This window comes from Melospiza melodia, chromosome 8 (genome assembly GCF_035770615.1).
Source record: "Melospiza melodia melodia isolate bMelMel2 chromosome 8, bMelMel2.pri, whole genome shotgun sequence".
NCBI classification, from domain to species: domain Eukaryota; kingdom Metazoa; phylum Chordata; class Aves; order Passeriformes; family Passerellidae; genus Melospiza; species Melospiza melodia.
The window spans coordinates 5,613,210-5,633,760 of NC_086201.1; the positions used below are offsets into that span (position 1 = coordinate 5,613,210).

General features: G+C 39.8%; 1 protein-coding gene across 2 annotated transcripts in view; it reads right to left on the reverse strand.

Annotated features, from left to right (window-relative positions):
* SPOPL (speckle type BTB/POZ protein like) overlaps positions 1-20,551 on the reverse strand; it is a 33,214-nt gene that overhangs the window by 10,334 nt on the left and 2,329 nt on the right. For both annotated transcript variants that reach the window (XR_010028530.1, XM_063161582.1), the window contains exons 2-5: positions 7,678-7,812; positions 7,384-7,505; positions 6,982-7,133; positions 3,390-3,517 (exon numbers count right to left, since the gene is read on the reverse strand). Coding sequence is in view for 1 of the 2 variants with exons in the window: in XM_063161582.1 (XP_063017652.1) it covers positions 3,390-3,517; positions 6,982-7,133; positions 7,384-7,505; positions 7,678-7,755 (480 nt within the window). In the remaining variant the exon portion in view is untranslated. The remainder of the gene's footprint in view (positions 1-3,389; positions 3,518-6,981; positions 7,134-7,383; positions 7,506-7,677; positions 7,813-20,551) is intronic.

Here is a 20,551-nt window from a genome sequence, read left to right on the forward strand (position 1 = left end):
TTCAATAATGAAATGCATTCTCACAAGATGTAACTTTGTACAGAACTAGTTAAGAAAACTGAAATATGTGCATTTGAAGTGAATATTCTGCCATTATTCCCCATGTTTAAGTCTTTTATTTAGGAATTGAACAGGACAGCAGCACTCCTTGCTGCTTTTTCAGTTATCTTCACATACCAAGTTCTTTAATCAGTGTGTTGGGAAAACAGGAGAACTCAGCAGGTTTTGCTTCTCTTGTCTGAGAGCACAGACCTGAGAATAAAACCTTTGTAACAAGCCATACTACAAGATCGTGATCACTCCATCTCCCAAATACAGAAAATTAGGATTAGATCTTAAGAGAAAATGCTGATACTGTTAGGATCAGGGCTTTGGTTGATTTCCAAAGGCATCTGGAATAAATCTGGCATAAAGCAAAACCAGCACAGCTCAGCTTCACAGAAAGTGGGAGCACTGCAAGCCAAATTCCAGACCAGAAGAGGAGGAGGATGATCCAATTATGACAGCAGCTTGGGGATTTGAATCACTGCCTAATTCCCTGTATCATCTCATACCCCCTTGTGAATACAAGAAATTCTTTTTCATTCTTCCACCTTAAAAAAAGAGAAAAACCCAAAGCACAGCAAAATTTCCCTTTCACAGTTAGACAGTTTATAACATTGAAAAAATCTATAGAGCTATTTGCCAGTTTTCACACACACAGTGATTTCAGGAGATATACATACACACAAAGGAAGTTTTAGCTTAGCCAAGCTCATCTTCTGTTGCCAGAGGAGAGTTCTGCTTTTCCAGAGCCTTGACTCAAAGTTCATGGTCCCAGCTGTCCACACAGCATCCTCCTGTTAGCTACAGACAATGCCTAGGGAAAGTTATCTACACACTCTTAATGTGCACTTCAGCTGAGCTCTGACCTTCCAAACTTCTGATTTAGAATGGCTTCTAATACATACTGAGAGCTGGGCAACACAATTTGCTACAGGTCATCTTTTTAAGATATAACCCAAGCAAAGTTTTAACTCAAATCTCCCCCACCCAGGTGACCTGGAGTGTATTGTCCTTTAAAGATTCTAAATACAAAGGATTACAGGGGTCTGACCTTTCATATCTCAGTCCAACAGGCATGCCATAAATCAAATGCATCCTCTTATTATTATAACCTATTTAAATAAATCCAATCAAGTTAATCCCATATAACTATTGAAAACCTGTCAACTTGAACAAGTTCTGTGTGATGGCACTTAACAAGGATAATGTCCATGATTTTCTGGATTTTGAATCTGTGGTAATCTAATGGTAAGGGTGATATAAATGATTCCTTGGACTAAGGCAGGTAAGAGATCTGTGAAAGCAGGAACATTCTATTCTATTAGCAAATGGAACATCTGGAAGTACTTTCAGATTATATGGAAAGGGAGAATTCAGTCAGAGATCAGTGTGCCCAAAAAACTGAGGCTGTATTTAATCCCAAATTGCTGCTGGCAGCACCAGACTTCACAAAATATTAGACTTAACAGCCCCTCAGGTGCCATCCAAGGGCAGATCCAGCTGATTTTGAGAATCTTTGGTAGCACAGAATGAATATCTTTGCTGCCAAAGACAACCAAATAATTTTCCTGCAAGCCAACAGGAAGAAGGGCCCACCAACAGTCAGAAATCAGAGAGCTTCACTCAATATCTGCTACATCTGACAAGTTTTATCAAGCAAAGTGGAATAGTCAGGAAGTGGTAAGTCAGTTTTCCAAACAGGAAACAAGCAGGAAGGCAAACGTGGAAATCAGAGCTCTGCAGTAAAGTTCTAAAAGGACAAAAACTTCAGGCTTGTCTATAGAAACAGGTCCTTCAAACAACACCTGTCATTTCTAAGGACAGCTGAAGAGCTGGTATCACACATCCAAAGAAAGAAATTGCTAAAATATTTGTATTTTCAAGTTTTTCCTTCACCCTGAAACAAGCCAGAAGTTATTTTAACACGTTCACTGAGAACAACTAAATGTTTTACTTCCTTCCACATTTATAATCAGGGTAGGTCCAACACTTCACAAAAGCAACTCACATTAAAACATCAAGATATTTTCATAGGGAAACACAGCTGAATTCAGTGATTAGCATCAGAATTTAAATAACAGTATTTCTCTGTGGAAATCCAGTATTTCTTCTACTTATATTTTTTAAACAAGCCTAATCTCTAAATTTAGAGTGATCTATTCCAAAACCAAATGCTACTTTTAAGAGCTTTTCATTTACATCAAAGTGCTCATTAGGAGGACAACTTAAGAAGAGGAAATACTCAAAAGTATCTTTACAGAAGCATAAAACACTTGTTATATCTGCTTTTATCACCCAAATAATTGTATTCATAACAAATTTATCATGCAGCTAATTTAACTTGTCTAAGTGAAAATAAGATGCACTACATTTGCAATATCTAGTCTCAAGGGCCACATTTCAATTATTCTTCCTACCCAGCATAATGACATATAATTAAATTGTAATCTTGCCAAGACAATTTTACACATTTCCTGTAAATACACAGATCAAAGCAAACTTATTAGCAGTTAGAGCATCTATCATCCTCCTAAGTCACTAATCACTTTATGGCAGCCCAGATAACCAGCCAATGTATATTCAACATACACTCCACTTACACTGCTACTTTCTCTGCTTTCCATTTTTAACACCAAATAAGCTTTTTACTGAAATTTAATAGGAAAATTTAGGTTATGGATATAAATGATATTATAGAAGAAGGGATCCACAATACACCATGAAGTTGAATTTATAGCACAGCTCTCAATGTTAATTTTCAGTATCAAGCACACCTCCTACAAAATACTTGCATTCTCTCAGAAAACAAAATGTAACAATTTGTCAAAAAATAATGTGTTTAATTTACTGGAAAGACCTGATCATTGGTTAAAGCCAACAGTTAGGATATTAAAGGAATATAGATTTTGACAATCAGTTGGGTTTCTTTTATAATGTGAACCAGTATGTGAACATTTCCATCCAGTGAAAACCAATCCTCTAATTCCAAATACAACTTCTTTAAATAAAAGTGACCTCAGTAAAACAGCATTTCCCTAGACAGCACACAGCAGCCACCTCTGGCACAAATAATTCTACAGTCAATTCTGATGTAACAAATGTGGCAAATTCATAAAGAAGTCCAGCAGTTAAAAGTGATCAATTCAATATTCTACACCTCAGTGTACAAGCACAAAAACATAAAATAAAATGCAATGCAGACAAAGCAATGTATATTTTACCACGTTCATAGTTTTCAGAAGACAATTTTAGAGTACATTACTGTTTAAATCAACAAAAATCTCTATTTATTAGAGCAGGAAACATTTTATTTAAAACTTTATTATTTAAAAATTAATACCCACCTCACAAAATAATGTAAGCTTGTCATCTGGTAGAAGACCATTAGCTTCATCTAATAAAAAATCTCTTCGGATAAATTTCTTAAACCCCCAGTCCTTGCCTTGCACAAACCGATATGCTCTTTGGCTTTCTGATAAAAAATTGTGCACAAATACAGCAAGTTAAGGGAAAATATTAACAAACAGCACCAAATTCCACATCAAGACTAAGTGGTAATAAAAAACTCATCAGTTTCACACATTTGGATCACGTGCCAACAGAACTGATTAAAGCCTTTTTAATGTTGTAATAGTGTTATTTTATAAAACACTTGGTGAGCACAATTTGTAATTTGAACCATATCCTCTCATTAGATCTCAGGCACCATCCAGCACAAGGAGTTTTTCAGTGAGTGTGTGAGAATGCCAATGTGTCAAAACAGGAATTGTTCAGAGGGAAGCACCATTACAATGAATTTGTCACCACAAACCCATCCTGACAACGCTCTGCAGTTGTCATAACAATCTGGTTTGACTTCTTCCTGAAATGGAAAATCTTGTTTCACAGGTTGAAATGATTTTGAAATACAGTAAAAGCACTAAAATAGCAAAATAGAAATGAAAGCTTTCAACTACTAAACTATCTTTCGGTCATAAAAGATATTAATTATATTTATTTTCTGGCCCCAGTTATAAGAATTTTTTTTTTAATCCATCAGATTTGCTGTGACAGCACAACTTTTTTTTTCTAAAATTCACAGCTAAAAAAGAATTCCCACAGTCATGTCAGTGCAAACACATGTAAACCCATTAAGATCACACATTTTGCATGGCTGGTTGACTGAAAAGTGGCCACTTGTTGCCCAAATCAAACCACAGGAAAGAGCACCCTACACTTAAAGTAAAATGTGCAAAAGAGGTTATTTGGGAATAGTTTTGAGAATATAAGTAGAATAAAGCACATTTTGAATTAAATTTAGAAAGATTGTTCAAAATGAAGGCAGCAAGAATACTGAAATAAGAGCAGAGGGGGAAGTGGGGAGGGGTCTTACGAAGAGTTCTTTCTTAAAGATTGTTTCTTTCATTCCAAAAAAGCTGGGCAAGAAACACATCACCACTTCATTTGCTGTACACAGAGATGCTTCAGCTAAAGAGAGCACTTCAGAAGTTCAAGTCAGAAGTTTGTAATAAAAGCAAAGTGATTTTCATGACAGAATCTGTTAAAAACCCCTCCAAAATAAAGCCATCAGCAAGGCCAGGCTTCCCCACACTATTGACCTTGGCAGCACCAGTGGAACACACTGGAGCTGGAGCACAGAAAGCACACACGTGTCACACACTGCCCTCACCTCCAAGAGCTGGAAAAATTCTACTCACAACAGCTCTTCACTAGGATTATATCAAGCAAAATGTCCTCTAGAGATTTATTTTCACTGTATTTTCAGAGCACACTGAGGAGCCACCCAGGAGCTGCCACGGGGGGGGTTTTGAGGTCTCTGTCCCTGTCACCTCCTCACACTCTTGTGCCCACAAGCCCAAGCAGAGCACAGCAGCACAGGGAAATGCACTCCCTCAAGTGCAGTGTGGGCAACAGCACAAACACACAACACTGCTCACATTCAAAAATCTGTATACCAAGGAGGAAACATATGTGTAAAATAATATTATCTAATTTTTTTGGCATCTGGATTAGTGCTTTCACACTTTCACCAACTTTTAACCTCATTACCTTGAATTAAGAGAAAAAAATCAGAAATTTACATTCCCAAAAGCATTCACAAATTTCTTCTCTAGATTCAGCCCAATTCTTTACTCTGCAAACTTAGATTTTACTCTTAGCAGCAACAACCAGTGTTAACCCCCTAAATTAAGAGCCAAAATAGAGCAACACAAAAGTACAAATGTATTTTTCTTCTAATAAAGTCAAAATGTTAGTTCACTCTGTTTCATCCACAGCTTCATCCCTTGAAGCAGCAGCCTATGCATGAATTATCAATTTACAAGGGACACTGGAAGTGGGGCATCATTTTCCTGTCTCAGTAAATACACAGCACCCACAGAAGCAGATGGCAAATGGCTGGAGAGACCAAGAAATAAGACTTCTGTTGGTAATTTCCCAAAGTGAAAAGCTATTTATAACTCCTGTAGTGCCAAACCCAGCACAGCCACTGTGGCAGAAGCTGCAGACACACCCACTCTCAGGATTTTTAGCACTGCAGTGGATGATGAACCAGCAGAGAGATGATGGGTCAGGTTTGGGTGTTTGCTACAGAAAGGAACAAACAGGTCACTGGAGATTGGGGTGCTGGGGGATAACAAATCAACAACGACCCACAATGAACCCCTAAGGCAAACAGAGGGCCAGCAGCACCTGGCTAGAGACTAAAACAGATTGCTCAGATAAGCTGTGGAGTCTCCATCCCTGGAGATCTCAAAGCATCACAAGTCCCAAGCCAAGAGCTCAGGATGACCCTGAGCCTCCAGAGCTCCTGTGCAAACTCAACAATTCTGTGCTTCCATGATCATCTCCAAATAGGTTTGGATGCAGTTTCACATTTTATTACAAATAGAAATCTACTCCAGGACTGTGTCAAGTCCAGACATACATCCTCCAAATGTACACAAGTGTAGCTGGGCTCACATAAGCTCCAGAAGAGAAAGTTTGCAGGGACTGAAGAAACCATCACCATCAGTGTAAAAGGATTACTAGAGTGAAACATGCATGTGAAACATGCATTTACCTTCCTTCCAAAGAGTCCAATAATTTAATTTTTACATTTGAACTCAGTTCTGTGGATTTAATTTGCTGATTTCAAGTGGGCCTAGTTATTTAAGGAGAAATAGCATGAACTTTGGGTATAAACATGCAGAACTACAGACTTTCTGCAAGAAATGCAGAATTTTCAACAAAACAGGACTTGAAACATCTCTTAAATCCTGGAGTAGAAGGGAAGAAAAATAGATATTCTTCATACACAGGACTTGCAGCAGAACAAATTCAGTGCAGATCAGCATTAAATTATTCATTTCCACAAGAATGCCAGCTTTCCCAAACAGCATTTCCAATGAAGGTTGTGCTCACAAGTTTGAAACTAAGAGCCTTCCATACATTTTTCATACCAACAAAACAATAAAATCAAATCATCAGTTATTTCAAAGTCTTCTAATTCCTTGGATACATGGCACATTTTTTTATACTGATTACAGTGTAAATCAGCTGAAATAGACCAAAATATTATAAAGGATGTCTAAAAGATCCAGCCATCTCTGCTTATCCTATTTAACAATGGAAATCAAACACTTCCAATGTAGCTACAAACAAGCAAATACACCTCTGCTAACAGGAAACAAGAATAATCTGCTGGAAAAACTAAATGACAAGGACCTGGAGTGACAGCAGTTAAAAATGTGCTGTAATTTATACTGCTCAGGATAGAATTAACATTGCTCAGTGATCAGAAACGTGTGAAACATGAACAGGATTTTATAATTATGTTTCTAAGAGGAAATTAGAAAAGGTATTTTATAAAAGTTTATCTCAATATTAAATTCTGCTCTCAACTGAAAAAAATAACATTGCTGATGTTCTTACAAAACCACATTAATATTCCCTTACCCATTGCTTTTGTTTCTTCTCTTTTAGCATTCAGCAAGGAAAATTTGAATTTTGCTCTGACTTCACTTTTTGGACAACTGACTAAAAGCAAATACAATGACAAGTAGTCTTTGCTTTCATCATCTAATCCCTTTGGGTTCACTCTCAGGCACCTGAAAAAAAGGAGAAATGGTAATTTTTTAATGGTACCCAGAATAAATTCAGAAATACTTTTACAAGCCACAATCATAAATGTTACTGAAATGAATGTTTCCTTTGTGATTGTGCAATTTAAAATTAGAACAGTAACCCTTCAAGAAGTGTCCAAGTTTTAATATTGATTTTTAATTTAACTTTACAATTTTTGTGAGTAAAATAACCCCAAAACAAAACCCAAAGCGCTTGCTCAAATAAAGACCTTACCACTTCATTTTGTCATTTGGCCCTGATGAAAATGTAGAACTCTTTAAAACTTCACCCATTTCTTCACGGCAAAAGCTGAAGTTATTAATGGTCCACATGTATGAAAATTTTACTACTTTAACCTGAACAAAAGATCAGAAAATGTTAAGAAAATTTAATTTACATATCCAGCATTAGCTATGAGAACTACTTAGATTGTCAGCTATATTTATTCAATATACCAATAACTTTAGTTTTTTTAACAATTATTATGACAACAACAGAAAATGAAGGCATTGGGATTGATGTAATTACCTGGGTGTAACACCAGCTTTCAGCCACAGGTCCACTGGACATCTCCCCAGGAGGAGGTGGGGTGGGAACCCTTGACATTGCCACTTATTGCAGGTTTATAGTATCAAGAGAGCAATCCAAGCTTCAGTAATTCTCCTAGAAAAAGGAATTCATACATTTTGTTCACCCTTTTTAGGCGTGGGAAATACAAAAACTCTTATTACTGTGTTTACTAAATGATGCATCTGAAAATTAAACCTGAAAAGAGGACAGTGGCTCTGCTGGGTGTCACACATTAACAACCACTGGCGCTCAAAACCTGCAGGCTGAGCCCTCACACAATAATTTATAAAAATAAGCACCTCTGCATCACACACCACCACTAATGGCAATATTTCAACATTCCCTTGCAAATTACCACTCTGGCCACTCCAGAAGTGTTATAACTTTCTTCAGGCTCTGCTCCTTTGCCTTGCAGAGCACCCAGAGCATCATTAGCACAGTGCCTCAGGTTTTCACCCAGACATAATTCACAGGAACACTCAGTCACCTGGGAGGAGAACAGGCTCACACAACCCTGAGATTTCTGAATGGAGGGTAAGAAATCAGACCTGCATTTCAAGCACTATTTTCTTTCACAAATCTTTAACACCAACAGAGCTGAAGAACTATAATAACACAAAGCCAGAAAACAGTTTGACTGAACTCCCAACAAAAAATAAAGGGATTTTGTTATGAATTAGCACCACCTAACAGAGCACTGCAGCTCCTCCTGCCCACCAGGAACTGAGGCACTTGCCCAGATCCTCACACCTGGCTACACAGCAGCAATTTTCCTGGCCAATGAAAGAAGGTGGGCAATGATGGGGCAGCTCTGGGTTCCTGGCTGGTTCTCCTTTAAGGGAGGGTTTGCTGTCAGCTGTGGGCAGATTCCTGTCACAGGCACAGCCTCCCACTTAAGCCGCCTCATTAAATTGCTAAAAAAGTGAAATGAACCCTGATCAAACCAGAAAAAAAATCAATTATTTCTGCCACAAAACATTTTCTCTTAGTGCTGAAAGTTTCTTTAAACATATCCTGCTATCACTTAGAAGCAGCCATCTTTCTGCAACATTTGACTGCTTCACTGTACAGCTCTTTTTAGCTGTGATAGAACAGCATTAATTGTCTTCCTCAAAAGATGTGATTGCACATCACTAATCATGATGGAACTCTCCAGGGATGGAGCAACACTTAGAAACAAGGTTTTATGCAAACACTGGTAAAAAGCCACGGCAAGAGCATGTATAATTCAGTCATGATGTAACAAGTTCATTATTCCTACAGGAAGAATTCTGCTCTGTGAAATGCTGTGATCCTCACTGGATGTTTTCCCCTCTGCCTTTCTGGAACTGCTTCTCACTCGTGGTATGAAGCAGCCCTTCCACATCAAAGCCTGCTGACAGGTGATTGCTCTGAATCACAGGAGTATAAGAGCTTGAAAAGAAAGCTAATTCTCAGTTTTCACCAGATGAGGAAGCAGATGCTTTATAATAATATGCATTAATGAATCTCTACCAACAGATCTGCTAGGACAGGGTGAAAACCAAATACTGAATAGGTCTCCTGTAAGATATGGATCCCTGAGACACTGAAAACTAATCATAAACACAATTCAGCTGTCTTTAACAAATGAGTTCTCCACAAATAAAACTAATATTTGTGGCAACATTCAGTACTTCATTAGTATTTTCTATAAATGAAAAACCAACATCATCCCTGAATTTAAGATAACCAAACTTGTTTGCTTCATGTTTTTTTAAGCAGGAAACACATCTATTGTGCATGTTGTGTTTACACAGTTTTTGCTTACATGTTTACAATTCGTTTTGATTCTCTGTACAGAAGCACCCAGAGTAAAATTCCTGGGAAGGATACATATGAACTTCTGCTCTCATAAAGCAAATATTAGCACTCATATTACCATTGCTTCTGGAAGCACATCCCCCTCAGTAGTGACAACTGAAGCTGCTCCCCCAATGCAATGGATTTTGAGACAGAACCATATCCTGAAAGGGTTAAACAGCTTACCTCAGCCTGACTGACCCTGATTGCTGCTCCTTGATGCTCCACAGCTAAAGGCAAGAAGAACACAGCCCATTCCTAATTCTGCCATTTGCATGAGATGCACAGGACTGTCTGGTCTCTCATCTGTACCTCAATTCTCCAGCCCATCAGACCAGCCAGCTCCCAGTAACCATGAAGGAGCAGCAGATCTGAGCCAAATTTGCTCTGAAGGGGTTTCTAAATTGGAAAAGCCTGAAAATAACTGCTGTACACAATCTCTTTTTAAGAAAGTGTTCAGTGACCTTGGGCCAGCTACCAGTAGTTATCTGCCCACTCCCATCTCACAGCTAAATCAGCTTGAATCACTGAGAATTTAACTCTCAGCAAAGGTAGTTATTTGCAATTATTTTCAGGTCCATCTGTTGCCTTGTCTCTGTACCTGCTCTGCCCATGGCAGCTGTGCTTCAGAGGCTGCTCCCACCTGCTGCATGGCCTTTATTTAAGGAAGGCTTGATTTCACCTAAGGACACTTCTCAGGTCCTTCTGAACAGCCTCAGCCTTTTGTAAGGTTTCCCCTTTACGGCACCAGCACCAGACAAGTGATTTTCACGACCTCCTGATACACCTCTGAGGAACAGATTAACACTTCACTTTTTTTGCATGGATTTACTAAGCCAAACACATTTTTAGACTGAGAAAACTGGCAGAATGCAGTAACTTGAAATCCTTGATACTGGGAGCCTGCATTGAGGAGCTGTCTGTATTTTTTAGTAAGTCTGAGCACACAACATAAGCAAAACAAAGGACCAACCAAGGCAAACTGAATAATGGGAGAATGAATAAACAGAGCTTCTGATGCTCTGTTAACATGTCCCAAAAGATAGGGAGAAGGGTGGAAATGGTCTAGCAGTACTGCAGACCTGCCCTTCACTTTATTAAATCAATTAACTGGGATTTGGGTGGGGTGATGTGGATATTTACCAGAGCTACAAGGAGAGAGAGAACACAAGCTTTTACGATGTTGTCCTGAAATCAAGAGGATTTTGGAGGTGTTTGGAGAGGGATTTTTGCAGTCTTTAGACTGACAGCCAGACCACACTGAGTGGCCACCAGGGCACAGCAGACCCTGCACAGGCAGCCTGAAGGTGAGAACAGAGATGCAACCCTTTGTTCTACAGTGCTCTACGTGGGGAGGAGACTAAATACTACTCTGAAGAAACTGTTTATGAATCATTGATCAGCCACTGTCATCTGCTCTGACAAAATGGTTTTCCAAGTACCAAGCCCTCATCACAGCCCATTAGGCCAAATGGTTGGGAACAGAGAGCTGCAGTTCACAAAACCAGTCAGGGAACGACTGGGTGGAATTCAATCAGTGAAGTGCAGGAAGACAGGTCTGCTATCTGCAGGATGAAACAACTTAGAGGGACAATTTTCATGCTAGAACCTGCATTTATTACTCTGCAGGCTATCATGAACAAAGCAGCAGAAATGAGGGAACATTATCAGACAATAGCTCCAAGAATTTTCAGGCAATGCTGTGCCTGTCTGGACACGGCCCAACAAACCAGTCTGTGTGGCCAGGCAGAAATGTCTGACCATCAGGGCAAGCATGCACTGGGAGCAGGAAAACAAGCTTCAATGGATGGGTAAAGGAAGTTTCTGGTTTTCAAAAGGAAAATGAGATGTATTTTTAAAGGGTGTCAAGTTCCTTTCTTTGGATTTTTTTCCAATGAACTGATATACTGAATGTTGTACAGCAGCCAGTGCTGATTTAACTCAGAGTTTGTGTTCATTGTCCTCATTGAACACTCTGTGTTCAAAAAAAAAGAAAAAGTCAGAGGTTCTTTGCTTGTACTTCCAGACCCCAAACATGATGGGCTTATCACTTCTACAGGTCTGTTAAGGAAGGTATTGGCTTCACCTGATAATCACTCTGCAAATAGACCAGATTCTGTTAAATCTGCATCTCCCAGGAGCTGATCCTCCTACAGTGAGCAAGTAGGCAGAAATAACATAAAAGAAGGAGATTTCTCAAAGTACATTTTATTTAGGAATTAACTGAAGTGCCCTCCTAGTCAAACAAATACTTATGCTGAACTTAAAGCCATGTGAAATTGATTATTGTTAATTAATTACCTGCACACACAGTATAAAGAAAGCACAGGCTACCTTCCAAAATATGTACTTGCACATATTTTCATCAAAAGCTGTATCAGATCTCCATTTTCTCAACTTTTAAGAAGAGATCTTAAGATTCAAAGTTACTTCCTACATCAATAGCATGAATTTCAAAAATATCATCTTGTCTCCCCTGTCTGAAATTGAGTATTTATCAACATTATTCCAAACAAGGTTACTTTTTAACCTCTCAGAGCTAAACAAGAGCACATCCCCAGTCTCTTACATCTTGTGCTGGAATTATCTCAACTTTGTCACTGAAAAAGTGACTAGCTTAAGAAAGCACTTCTTTCTAATTATGTATTAGTAAATACATAATTTAGAAACCAAATATAGTTTATGAAGTTTTGAGGGTTTGGCTTTAAAAAAAAATCCAAAATAAGTTCTTCTTCATTCAGTAACATCAACTCCCAAAAACTCATTCAAAATAAACATGGTGTTAATTAAGCACTTATTTAATTTCCTCTCATTAAATGATCAGTGAACAAAGTATTACATGGTATTATATAATTAATATGTAAGTGTTTTATATAAAACTAGCAATATTTGTTCAAGGAATGTGTTTAATTTTTCAAATTATGAAGAAGACATTCTTGGGAAAAACACCATCTTCCCACTTCTTGGCTGAGGAAGAATATATGTATGAATATAAAAATGAAGGAAACAAACAAACCAAATCAAAATAGTTATGTCTGAAGTGAAAGACATTCTAAGGCCAAAGATAAAATTATTTCTGCACTGCCCCACCTGGACCCAGCTGGATCACACAGTTCTAGGCAGCACCAGCTTATGAAGGCCAAACCATTGAAGAGTGAAAAAAGCCAAGTTCCTTTCTCACTGATCACAGAAGGATTTGTGTAACAGCCACCCACCACCTGGGTCACACTTATTTGGTGGCACGAAATGCCTATGGCTTGCAATTTGTTTGTTTAAGATTTTGTCTTATAAGCTAATTAAGCTTACATAAATGCCTACAATTTTTACTAGTAAGTAGAAAAAAAATGAACTTTGCAGGAAATAGGATTGTTTTCTTAATTAGTAGGATTTGCATCCCTTCACAATTGATCTTTTTGAAAGAATTGCTCTTGTATTTCCTAAACAGCTAACTATTAAACTAAGTTTCCTGCTGGATGATCCACAACACAATAACAGATGCCTGAAAGGTCTATTAAGCTCAGGCAATTTTCCAATTTGTTCAGTTATTATCTCCTCTGAAAACACACTTATGATATACCTACGAAAATTTAAATACTGTGTTCAGCATTTATGGATTTTTTTCCATCACTGCATCATTTGAGTGAGCAGAATTGCTCACACTTACACAATTGCAATAACATATATCCATCCCCTAAGCTAGAAAAATTCTAAGTTAAGGAGGTGTCTCTTTCTCGGCTGTTTCTTATGGCCTGGAAAGGCTCGGGATGGCCTTGGGCAGCCCGCGCTCCAAAGGACGGAAAGAGGCTTCAGGTTTTTTCTCGGTCTTCAGTGTTTGTTAGTTTTTTATCTACAAGATTTTCTCTCTGCCCGACAGAGTCTGCACAGCAGCCAGCCATGAGCACACTGAGAGCCCCCGGGATGGTCACTTATCTTTATACCCAAAATTACATATACAATATTTACCTGTTTTCCCCAATAACTTTCACCCTTATTGACCCGTGCACCTTTAGTAATAACCAATCCCAAAGTGCCAACACCACCACAGAAGATGGAGGCCAAGAAGAAGAAGAAGAAGGACAGGACACACCCCAATTCCTCCATCTTACTTCTCTAGACCCCCCTGTACAGAAATCCTAAACCCTGTGTTTCACACTCTAATTAACCTATCCCTTCACCATTTATCCCAGTGAAATCCTCCCATCCTCATACAGGTGTTGTCTCCCGTGCAGGATCAAAGTCCAGCCACCAGACACTTCTGGCAACATTCCAGGACCTCCGAGCCCCCCAAGGGTGGTCTCGGTCACTCTGCACATCAGTCCTGAGGTGCTGAGATCCCACAGGGAGGTACTAGAGTTTGTGTTATCTGCAGTACTTCTAACATGAATAATTTCTCCTTTTTGTGGCAAAAGAAGGGAACAGCAGTTGGGTTACACTCAGGAAACCCCTATAACACTTACTGAGGAGGCAGCCCATAACACTTAGAAAGGTTTGAGGCTTTTTTGGAATACGATATTAAAAATGCTTATTTAAGTATATGTTTGCTCTGGAAGCACACAACAGCAACTAAGTTGACACAAACCCAGCTTTGGGGCTTAAATCAGAAGCTCTGGCTGCTCCTGTGTGCTTCATGCTCACCATGTCACCCTTGCCATGCCACAGCCCTGCTGGAAGCCTGTGCCCTGCCAGGAGACACAATCAGCAGCCACACCAGCCAACTCATGATTCTCTCCGCACTCTTCCAGCGAGGAAAACAAATCCTGCCATGGACTGGGCTGTGACAGCTGAGAAACTCCATACACACCCTGTCACCCCTGCCTGGGGACAGCAAACTCCTGCAGAGAGAGGGCAGGCAGCTGGGGTCACAGCCATCTCAAAATAGCTGCAACTAAGACTCCAGAATTTAAAAGCACATCCTCGTGGTGCTTCCAGCAAAAAGGCCCCAGCAAGGCACAACCCAGCACGTGGGAAATGCCCAACTTTTCAGAAGGATGATGGTGTACCTATGTCTGGTGACTCTGAGGTCAGCAGCTCAAAATTAGCAAGGGAATACTATTAGTTGTAAAAACTGTAAAGTTGCTTACACGCTATTTTCAGGCTTTTCTCTCAATTTTCTTTCCTATCCAAAGGCTTTGAAAAATAAAGTTGAATTTTACCTCAGCTGTGAGAAAGCCCAAGTGCTCAGCAGAGCTGGAACTAAAGCTGTCTAGTTTACATCACTGATAAAAATGCCTCAGCATTAGCCTTGCATTATTGTTCTGTAATACAGAAAACCCACTGTGCTCTGTATTAGCTATCCCAGACCATCCCCTACAGCAGTCATCTATGCATTTCCCTGGAGAAGAAATGCAAGATTATTTCTTACAGCATTTTTCATTTTCATTGCCCAGTCTAGTTTTACAGGACCCAAAAGAGGTGTATTTCCACCACGATTCCTCTTGGGAAAATATTCTATTCAAATAATCTATTGCTGTTGGGGTTTGTTTCCTGGTATAGAGCCAAAGTGATCTTTTCCCCTCCTTAGTTTCACTCCATTACTCTTACTCCAACAAATCACTGACATGTGAAAAGTATTTTAAATGAAGACATTTTTTCCCTAAATGCTTCAGTTCCACACAATCAAGAGTTCACCAAATCAAAAATGCTAATCTTCACTTTCTTCTTTGCACTTGGAACAGGAGTTTGTTTAAGCCAACAGAAAGCTGATTGCAATTGTAACAAAGAAATATCTTTTTTCTAGCAGATTCACAGCTAGTCTAGTGTGGTGTGGGTTGTTTTGGTTTTCTTTTCCTTTAAAATCCATCAGGAAAGCACTGGCCCGCACTCTCTGGAGAGAGGTGCTGTACTGTCATTTGCTGCAAAGGAGCTGTGCAGGGCAGCAGAATGTTCTCCTCATTAACTTCTGCAGACTGGCATCACCTGCAAAGCTCACACTGAATTGGTACAAGCGCTGTCAGCAGGCAAAAGCTCACGCTCACAGATGCTCTCAGGAGGGGGCTGATCAGTCATTTGTTGCCCTGTTACCTCTCATGGCAAAGCAGTGGTCACACTGAGCACACAGCTGCACCTCGGAGATTCTGAGAGTCACAGCTCATTGCAGGCCCCCTCTACGCCCGAGTGTCAGACTCAATGCAAAAAACAAGTGATACTTTAAAGCTAGGAAATTGAGAAAAAAGGGTCTAAAATTCAATTATGCCAGAGAGCCAAACTGCATTTGATGTTAATTTGTCCCAACAGTCTTGAAATTGAGCTAATCCACAACAGCTGATTAGACACGTCCTAGGAAAGACAGGCCAAGAGGTAGAGCTGCACACACACTTGCTTTGGTGAATATGAAGCAGTGATTGTATCCAGTTCTGGGCCCCTCACTTTAGGAGGGACATTGAGATGCTTGAGCGTGTCCAGAGGAGAGCAACGAGGCTGGTGAGGGGCTTGGAACACAAGCCATATGAAGAGCGACTGAGGGAGCTGGGGTTGTTCAGCCTGGAGAAAAGGAGACTCAGGGGTGACCTTATCACCCTCTACAACTTCCTGAAGGGTGGCTGTGGTGAGCTGGGGTCGGTCTCTTTCTCCGGGTGACAACAGACAGAACAAGAGGACACAGTCTCAAGCTGCGCCAAGGGAGATGCAAGTTAGAATTAAGAAGGAAGTATTTTACAGAAAGAGTGGTCAGATACTGGAATCATCTACCCAGGGAGGTGGTGGAGTCATCATCCCTTGAAGAGTTCAAAAAAAGACTGGATGTGGCACTTGCTGCCATGATCTAGATGAACAGTTAGAACATGGGTTGGACTTGATGATCTTACAGGTCTCTTCCAGCCTTGAATTTCTGTGATTCTGTGATCTCTAAAAGCCATCAAGGCCAGCAAAACTTCACATCTCAGGACTGGACTGCAGCTAAACTGGTTTAGACTCACAGAGATAAAGAAAATCCTAAAAGTTCATAGAATATCCTGAGTTGGAAGGACAACTGAGTCCAGCTCACAAATTAGTCCAACAAAACTGGCTTCCGAATTTCAAAGACAAGCAGACAACTTCTATCATTCAAAAAACATCCAGGTACTGTTTTGCTTATACTTCAGAATTTAAGAACCATTCTGATATAATCTGTTTGAGACCCCTTTTTCCACTACAAAAACAAGCCAAAGCTTGGCAGTTTCCTGTAAATTTCCCCACTGACACACTCTTAGTTGCTCAAGCCAGAAGAATATTTCCCAAGTGAGCAGCAAGGCAGAGAGGCTGGCACAGGCCTGTCGGGGTGGCCTGGCTGTGCAGTAAATAGATTTGGTTTCATCCTGGGTGCTGTCAAACAAGGCAGACCAGAAGCAGATGTGAGTGTGCTGCTTTCTGCCTCGGTGCACACACAGGAGACAGTGAATCATCCCACCCCACACACGCAGCACAACGCTCTCCCAGAGCACAGAAACAAACAGCAGGGAAAAAAAAAAAGAGATTTACTACCAGGAAATCAAGAAGTCAGGCAGCACCAAGTGCTGAGCACCTCTTTACAAGTGACTCTGGAAGGCTCTGAAGGCTCAGACACTGTAATTTATGAGTGACCCAGACTAACACTTGATGATGTTACTGCCATATATCTTTCCCCTCAGCACTCAGTGAGCAGAGTCTCACACTTGTTGGAGGGGATGGCACCTTTCCAAACACAACTGCTATTTAATCATTAAAAATGATGCCTGGCCTGTAAAACAATATTCAAAACCACTGGCTACAGAATAAAAGTGGATTTTGCTTCTTGATCTTATTAATATAACTAATCATAGAAACTAACTCTGGGTATAGTTTGCCACACACAAATTTGAGCAGTTTATGGAAGCTTTTCTTTCACTTCTAGTTATATCATGCTTTCCTTCTCTCTTCCCTTCCTCTTTTTTTTAAAAGGGGAAAACCCCCACTTCAGCATAATGTTACTAAAAATGCCCTTTTCTGCCATAAGCAAGACAGGACCTCCCCTAGTCACAAGCCTCTCATGAGATGCAACAGTATTAATTCAAATATTTCAGATTTATTTACTGTATTCTTTACTCTGGATCAACCACCTGCCCAGTGGATTTTGCAAAACTTGCCTAAAATGTATTTATGCAAACTTCTTCAGTATAAGTAGTTTCAGTTTCTTAGAAACTATATCACCATTGCAACACAAATATTATTCTGCTGCCATTTTAATTTAAATTTGCTCGCTATATGCACATAAATAAACAAAAAAATTCTACCTTGACATATACTCTGCAGAGATCAGAGAAACCCACTGCAAATAGATTTCATACATTTTATTCCTCTGAAACCACCACACGCCAAGTGCAGTGCCAGATCCAAGAGTGAGATCACGCCCACCTGGACAGTCAGCACAGCAATGCATTGCACTGACCTGCAATCACACAAATCAGAGATTCCAGACAGCTTTGTCTTCAGAATAACATTTTCAGAGCTGAGCAGTATGACTTTAAATAAGTTCACATAGAGTCTATGTGGAACTTTCCAAATGCATTAAGAAAACAGCTAAAAAGAGGTATAAATCCAGATGTACACAAATAATTGCTGCAAGTAACACTGCACACAGTATAGACACATTAAAATTACTATTCTGTCCTGTTACAAGAACAGTAACTGAACTTGATATGTAAATATCAGTGTACCCACTGGTACATCTGACACTTACAAAAAGGAGCTAAGATTTAATATTTTCATTGTATATTGCTCCATCCCTGAAGCTGAAGAAACTATATTAACCACTCATTATATAAATTCATTACAAACAAGTTCTGGTTTTATCTTCAAGAGTTTTGATTACAAACAAGTAATTCTGAAACTAATCTCAGTTAACAAGGAATCTGTTTTAAAATTTAAGAACAACTGCCACTAAAGAGTCATGGTTTTGTTGCTGAGGTAATGTCTACATATGAAGTAATTCAGAGCCCTATTGTGAAGACAATAAATATGTGTCTCCTCTAAAGAATTTAGAGGAATTATTAGCTAATCTGAATCACTAGAATAATTTACTAAGTGCTTGAAACAACAGATAACTTGTGTTGAGATTTTTCTTCGACTTAACCCAGTGGTTTTTAACTTAAACTCTGTGTACTGAAATCATCTGTATTTCATAGGCTACAGGCCCTGCTAATGGAGAAAGCAGATTCATCAATTAGAAACCGAATCTGAATAAAGAAAGCCAGGAAAATGAAAGCTTTTGTGAACTTTTCCAAAGAAAAAGTCAGCATGGAACAGAGAACTAGAAAGTAGAACACCAGAGGAGAAAGTAATACCAGCTATTCCTCAGGCCAGAGAAGCTCAATTCCAGTTGTTCAGGAAGCAACTGCTGATGCAACCACCCCAAACCCTTTTAGAGACACCCAAAAAAAAAAAAAGCTCTCTAATTAATTTGCTGAACATCCAGCACACAAGAAAACAAGGCATTAGGAAGAAATCAAGTGCAGGTCATCACCCCCCATTTCCTTCATCTCCATTCGCAGCCCTACTCACAAATCGATTTTGCAAAAGACTTGACCAACTGGTAAGTGAGCTCCTGGGAGGGGACCAACATGAAAGGAACTACCAGGAAGGAGGCCAAGAGAAAGCTTGGCTCCCAGGTTTCACCCAGTGATCCTTTCCACTGCACAACAATAAGAGGTTCCCACCCCATGAACTTTGGAAGTTTCCCAACTGCTGGAGACATTTACTCCACCAACAGCAGCACTGCCTATGCCAAGAGCTACTCTGTTGCGTTCTCCCTGGCACACAATTGCTTTTTCTTAAAGCACACAGGTAAATTGCACATCAAATGATACTTCACCCTTGAACTAGTTAAGAATTCTTAAGTCACAATATAGTGCAAGGAGCAAATGCCACATCAACCACGATGAACTAACGCAGACTGTTACAATTAAAAGTAGCACGTGTAATATTTTTCACCCAAAAATGAAGTGATAAATGGGAAATGCAAGGCAGTATCAAGGATAAGTAATCTAATTCAGGGAATTTGGATATGTGAGCTCTCTGGATTATTCCATGCCAATGACTTTCTGAATCAGCTGAAAGAGTATCTGACTTTCCACTACATTTCCCAAATGCTATATGCAAACACTCATCACAACAACGTTGACAGATACACGCATGGTTGCAAAGTGATTCCTTGTACAGAACATAAAAAACCTTGTAGCTGATAAAGAATAATTTTAAGCCAGGCTACCAAAAAACACATTGGAAAGCTATTAAATTTGGATAAAATGGAACCAACACAGCTGAGGTTTCTAGCTGAGGGTTTTTAGGTTAAGCTCTCTCCAATACTGAACACACACTCCTGCCAAAATTCCACCACACAAGTTGAATAGCTTAAACATTACCAAAACCCCACATTTATGCAAAATACTCACTCTGTAACACAGTTACACTTCTTAAGAAACCCACTGAACTAAGGCAAGCGACCATCTTCTCTCAGTTAAGAGGTACAACATCAAAATTACCACCACCTCTCACACAGCTGCAACAAATCTCCACAAGGTACCGAGGACAAGCTGAATGAGAGATTTCCTACTTCCATGTGAAGGGACAATTCCAATAGGAAGCCTTTTGATATGAGTGGGACAAGAAACAACAGAATCTCACAGGAAGAGGAAGTGGAAATTTTCTCAAGAAATCAAAGGAAGGAAGACCTCTTGTGAAAATGTACGTATTTTGTAGAGGGGCAAGAGAATCGTGGAATAGTTTGAGCTGGAAGGAAACTTGAAGATCATTTATTCCAGCCCCCTGCCATGGGCAGGGACACCTTCCACTGTCCCAGGTTGCTCCAAGCACAATCCAACCTGGCCTTGGACACTGCTAGGCATGGGGCAGGCACAGCTTCTCTGGGCACCCCGTGCCAGTGCCAAGGTACAAGAGGCTCTTGGAGACCACAGGCAAGACCATTAGTCAAGCACTGAGGCAAGTAACTTCTCTATTTCATCCCAAAATCCAGGGCCAGGACATCCAGGACAAAATGCACGGTCCTCATGCTTTGATTGGG